Raw genomic sequence first — 6404 nt, 5'->3', positions numbered from 1 at the left:
AAAGAAACTCTCACCTCAGATATGGAAGTCTAGAAAGGTCGGAGTACGGTACATACTGTGGACCACTCGGGTCCTCTACCATGTCTGATGCAGATATAGTTAATTTCAATGACAGTGTGTTCTTGCCAGGCAAATCAGTGTACACAATTCATTCATACAGCAAAAATACAAAATAGATGATATAGAATACTACAAAGCTTAGCTGAGTGGTTCCTTTAAGTATTCCAGAAACATAAAATCAATTATCATCATCAAAACACCATCAAACATCTTATCTGAGACGAAACAAAACAGAGAGAGCGTATCACCCATTTTTTCTAAAAGTCTCTCCAGCTTTCCCAGCTGATCAGCTAAGCGCAATGACATGGTGAAGTTTCACAGCTCCATTTTTTTAAAAATCTGTAAAATTCAGGCTAAAACTCTGCATTTTATGCTACCTCAATGGCCCATAAGTCTGCCCGGAAAAAATAATAGACTTCTGATGTACGTATAGCCTACAGAGGTGACATAAACATAACTGATATTTAAAAATACATTTTCAATCACATCTTCTGTCAATCGACAGGAACACTGTCTGTCTGATCGGTACCAGAGATGACTGACGCACTGTGATTGACAGGAGTGTGGAGAAGCAGGTGACATTTTCCATTATTTCATATTATACAATCTAAGCAGTAGCGGGAGGTAGAAAATCAGAGGACGGGGCTCATTGTAAAGGCATGAGAAATGGCATCAAACATGGAATGGGGCAATGCGCATTTACTGGGTGTTTGATACCATTGCTCATTCCATTCCATGGACTTCAATTCTCCCGTCCTCCGATTTCGACCTCCACTGGTAATCAGCCAGAGCAACTGTATAAGCCAGTGTGTCCTAAACCTTTCAGTGATGCTGTAACTCAATCCGACAACAGTGTGTCAGAAACTACATGAAGACTACCATCAGATATGACGCTCCGCTCCTCTGCAGTGGAAACAACAATACGAACGACAGAGTAAGTCTATGCACAGTAGCAGTATTTCCACCTGGAGTACCAACAATTTCAGCACTCAGATGGTTAAAACATTCAACTAAATAAGGCAGGTAGTAAGCTACAGCACAGTGTTTGTTTTTTTATGGATACAGAATACATTTGAGATATGACTTGTTCGTGCTCAATTCATGCCTGCATGCTACATATCGCCGATGTCATTCTCTGATCGTGAGTCATAATCTACTGCCTGAAATCGTGACAGGTACTCACCAGAATAACAACACTGAATCGCTGGTGCTTGATCAATTAACTCTGCGTGAACTCTCCAAAACAAAAATCGAAAAATGGGAAAACAAAATAAAAAGGACAAAATCACAAAATAAAAAGTGTCAACCAAAATGTCAGTAGAAAGTCCTTCTCTAACCTACATAAAATGTCCAATTCCAGTGCTCCATGTCATCCAGTGGTTCTGAGGTAAAGAGATCAAGCTCTTTTATCTAGTGGCTCGACAGACGGACCCAGGAGGGCTCCAGAATCTTCCGTGTGGAGTCTGACGGTTGACTCCACAGAGGCGTGTACGTACACACAAAGGGCCTCAATGTCTGTAGAGTCCAGACATCAAGTCCTCTTAGCTGGTCCCTCCAAACCCCCCCCCCCCTCCCCTCTCTCTCTCTCTCTCTTTTCACTCATCACTCGTTTCTTAGTCCCATCCTTGTCTAAAACATCTTTAAAAGGAGCGCGTGCACTGTGTAGGAATGCTTTATAAGAGATCCAGTAACACACAACTGTGGTGAAATTAAAAACTAAAAACATTTAAAATACAAATTTAACATTCTCCAAAAACATTTCTCCAGACTGGAATGTATTGAGAGAGAGAGAGAGAGAGAGAGAGAGAGAGAGAGAGAGAGAGAGAGAGAGGAGGATATATCCAATCTCTTGCTTGCTGCTGGTTAGGGAACACCAGAGGAGATGTTTGTATGGTGAGCAGGCAGGGCAGGGTAGAGCTGGGCTGGGCAGGAGGCACAGTAGCCCCAGGCCCTCTCTCTTCAGAGCTCAGTGGTTAACAGACCCTTGGGCTTGCTGCCGTCTTCCTGGGCTGGGTGGTGGTGGGCCACAATGCTGGAGGAAGAAAGAAACAAACACTGATTTTGGACTGAGCTGAGGGAAGCATCATCTACTGACTTGTAAGTAAATGTAATCTTGCTTAAATCTGCTCTTGCTTAGTGGCTAAGTATCTTTTATTCCCATCTGATTATTTTCGACTGCTCTGAATGCATTGAACACTACCTACATCATGTACTGCCCATTAACCCTCTCTCTCTCTCTACCAGGAAATATCACAATGTGCTTTTCTCCCCATTCCTGTTATTTCGTCCCTCAGGAGGACAAATAGATGCTACATCACCGGTACTCTGGCAGCCCTTTCTGATGCCTACTCCTTTTCCCATTCCCCCTAGACTCTCTGGTCGAGGGGAAGGCACAGGACTCCTCATCCTACTTAAGTGGTCCTCCTTCGACGAATATCCTCCTTCGAATACCACGCTGTTTCAGTCACCGCCCCCGTTAAACTTCACATTGTTGTTATCTAATGTCCCCCAGGTCAGCCCACCACATCCTAGAAGAGACGGATGTCCTTCTCAGCTCCGTCCCTGAAGACGGCACACCTCTCGGACTACTGGGTGACTTCAACGTCTGTCTAGTCAGAGACGCTTCACACGTTTGGAGTACTTGACCTTCTCTCCTTTTTTTTATTTTATGACTCCAGCCATAAATAGCTGCAGAAAAGTTGAAACTCCTCCCAGTGCAAATTGACAGTAAAAGCCTACAAACAGAATTGCTTTCAATAGAAACTTACTTCCAGGCCACACAGCCTCAACAACCACCACCTCTTACTAGCATCACAGCTTCCAATAACACACTGATTTAAACAAGATGAAGTTGACTTACTCACGCTAGCAGAAAGATAGCTCCTCTTACTTAGTCCAAAATGTATTTGCCAAAGCTAGTACGCAATTAGTGAGTTAATGATTTACGAGTTATGATTAAATTAAAGGATGTTAATCACTACAGACTGAAATTAATTAGACACGGGGGAAATTGCAACGGTCTAATACAAAGCATACTAAACACAGCACAGCTTTATATTATGACACAGAGCCAAAAGACCCAAACAAGGCTTCTAACAGGACCAACATGTCACAAAAAACTAAAGAAAGGTGAAACGAGGCAGATGATGTGAAGGATTTACCTGGTGGTAAAGACTGACATTAATTAGAGGGAAGGGGAAATTATATGGTCTAAAAACACAGCATGGTTTGACATGATGACATGGCACACAGATACCTAAAGAACTGAAGAGGAATGGCAGTACCAGGTGAGGATGTCAGAGTGTGAAGGTTTTACCTGGTGGCTATCACATTGTGTGTTTGAGAGAGATGGGGGTGCGAGGCGGCGAGAGCGCCCCCTCCAGGATGGAGAGGAGGGGCCGCCTTTGCGGTGGGATCAAGGTCAAGAAGGCCATTAGTAAAGATGCTGGCGGGAGGCTGCATTAGAATGGGGAAGAAGGTGGGCTGGGTCAGTCTCTACGCAGCAACTACATGAGGGATGGACCATGGATGGGCAGACAGGCAGACAGACAGACAGAGGTAGGCAGACAGACAGACAGAGAGAGAGGCAGACAGACGGACAGATAGACTGACTGGCGGACAGATAGACTGACTGGCGGACAGAGAAGCAGGCAGGCAGACAGAGAGAGAGGCAGACAGACAGAGAGAGAGGCAGACTGGCAGAGAGAGGCAGAGAGACAGACAGAGAGAGAGAGAGACACAGACAGACAAAGAGAGAGGGTGACTGGCAGACAGACAGGCAGAGAGGCAGACTGACTGACAGTCAGAGAGAGAGAGGCAGACTGACAGACAGTCAGGGAGAGGGGCAGACAGAGCAGCTGTGTGAGGGTGAATACTCACTGCAGTCGTGGGGATGATCCAGCGAGGAGTTATGACAGGTTTGGGCTGCTGCACTGGTGGTAACTGGAAGAAGAGCCACGGTCAACAATCACACTACCATCTACAACCATCGCCCTGCTGCATGGACACTTCCCCTATTTAATGTGTCCAGTCAGATTAAGCCCAATTTATACTTCTGCGTCGAATTTACGCGCGGCTACGCCGTAGCCTACGCAAGGGCTCTCCCAATTTATACTTCTGCGTTGGTCGGTCTGCGTCGCGTTGGCCGGTGTACTCATAGCGGCATAATAGCGATTTTTTTTTATACTTGTTGTAAAGAAAACGTCTATAATGCATTGAAATTACATTAAACTAAGATAATAAGATGGTTTTTATCTTTATTAATAAGTAATTACAGAAAAAGTAAATGACATTTCTGTCATGGCTTCCGCATTTTGGCCTATGAGAGAGTCGGAATCATGTCGTCGTTATCATGTGCTACCAAGCGGACCAATCACAGTGCTTACGGTCTGCGTAGGCACTGCCGCGTAGTTACATTTTTGGAGAGGTGCGTGCGAGCCTAAGCCGTAGGCTCCGGGCCTACGCAGGCTATGGCGTAGATTTTACGCAGAAGTATAAATTGCGTAAAATAACTGACAGCTCGTTTCTCAGACCTAGAGTATGGAATATACGACGGTTTGATCAGAGCGATTGTGATTTATTCCCAGATAAAGTAACAGCTATGACGCGTTTGACGTGTTTACTGTGCGTTGCAGTAAACATCCCTGCGCAAAAACACTAGAATCAAGAAGATTTGTTTAACACGTTACCTTGACAACAACGGTCGTTATGAGAACTATTTCTGAACACAGGGCAGAAGCCACCACGATCTATCACGAAATAAAGACTTACGGCATTGTTTTCATCTGTTATAATTCTCTTGTCTTGTTGTTTTGTTTTGTAATGGTTGTAATTAACTGTGATAAGGCACTTGGGTCTGTGCTTTATGGTGAATGAAGTCACAAGCTGAGGGGGTTGACACATCGCTTCGTGCCGGACCTGACAACGCCCCTTCAGCTCTCCCCTCACGACGAAGCGCGGGCTGTCGTGCCTTACTGCTTAAGGGCTGTCGTGCCTCACTGACTCTCCTCGTGTTTTCAGAGGAGAGTCTTTCTAGTCCAGGAATAGGCTTTAATCTGTGTCCGGGAAAACCTTTCCTGAGGCGTGACTCCAGGTTTGTGCCGTAGCATCCAGCTGGCGATGCGGCTGAGGAGAGAGCAGCAGGCAGCAGAGGGGCTGATGGGGGCAGATGGGAGGGGAGGAGGGTCTATAGACTTACTACTGGGGTTGTGTCTGTGAAGTCTATCAGGTTATCACTCAGAGCAGCAGGGGCACTCGGCAGCTCCACATCCTCAGGTACGGCCTGCGTAGCGACAAGCCAGGGAGGGTCTTAGCAACACAACAGCAGCTCAGCCATAATGAAAAAGCAAACAATTCAATGCAGTCAAATAAATATCGCAATGCTGCTACAGTACAAGCCGTAACAAGGAGGGTTTATGACGTCAGCGATCACCTTTGTGGTCAGGCCCTCGTGGACTGGCTCAGTGGGCATCATGGGTAGAGGTGACATCACACCCTCACCCAACATTTCAACACTGAGGACAGAGGGGGGAGGGGGGGGGAAAGAGGTCACAGGTTAATTCGAGGTCAGATGGAAAAGTGGTTGCAAAGTGAGGATTCACGTACGCACACGAAACCCTCACAATCTGTTCTTTCATAATCTGTTTAACGTAGCCCTAAATAATGAAACTAAAACAATCAAAAGGATGACTCATGCTCCAGTTTAAAAGGACAAATGGAAGAACATTCAGAACACTGGAACAGCACAACATCTCCCTTCCTTAAGTGTTTTTTAATTTTATTTTTTTGATCAATAATTCAATGTGCTCTGAATGAATGAATACCTGATTACATTCATTACAGGTGACCTATAACAAATATCCACACTGTAATCAACTGAAACAATCTTCTCGGTAAGGAAAAACAATTATCTGTTTGCATCTGTGTCTCTAGAGCCCATAGACATTTAATCCAGCTAATTGAGAAGTCAAGCTGTTGTGTGCCATCATTTGCTTATGCACATTATGTACATGTATCCAGGCAGAATTGAGTCATGTGACACCAGATGGAATATGATTCCAATACACCACCAGGTGGCAGCAGAGCTGTGTGTAAAAACAACAGATTTTGTTTCCAACGTAAGAAGGCTGCAGCATACAGTATCCCACACTATTTCTTAATATCGCCACGACAACCTAAAACACAACTTCCTGTCATCCTCTAGTGACTTGTCTTTGACAAGAGGCCTGGTCCTGGGTGACTGAGGCTCCCTGGTGGTGCCCTGGGAGCAGGAGGAGGAGGAGGAGGAGGAGGAGGAGGAAGTGACAGGAGAGGGCAGGTGGCCCCCTCTAATGTGGGCGTGCCCC

General features: G+C 45.4%; 1 protein-coding gene across 1 annotated transcript in view; it reads right to left on the bottom strand.

Moving 5' to 3' along the window:
- Nucleotides 1-3372: 3372 nt before the first annotated feature.
- The window catches only part of epb41l5 (erythrocyte membrane protein band 4.1 like 5), a gene marked incomplete at its 3' end in the record, with an annotated part of 39340 nt that continues 36308 nt past the window's right edge, over nucleotides 3373-6404 (bottom strand). The window contains exons 22-25 of the mRNA XM_080536973.1: nucleotides 5492-5573; nucleotides 5258-5341; nucleotides 3940-4002; nucleotides 3373-3516 (exon numbers count right to left, since the gene is read on the bottom strand). Of these exons, the coding sequence (XP_080393099.1) occupies nucleotides 3373-3516; nucleotides 3940-4002; nucleotides 5258-5341; nucleotides 5492-5573 (373 nt within the window). The remainder of the gene's footprint in view (nucleotides 3517-3939; nucleotides 4003-5257; nucleotides 5342-5491; nucleotides 5574-6404) is intronic.

This window comes from Nansenia antarctica (genome assembly GCF_963989245.1).
Source record: "Nansenia antarctica genome assembly, chromosome: 7".
NCBI classification, from domain to species: domain Eukaryota; kingdom Metazoa; phylum Chordata; class Actinopteri; order Argentiniformes; family Microstomatidae; genus Nansenia; species Nansenia antarctica.
Note: the sequence above shows the minus strand (reverse complement) of the source record. Positions and strands in the feature narration are given on the sequence as shown.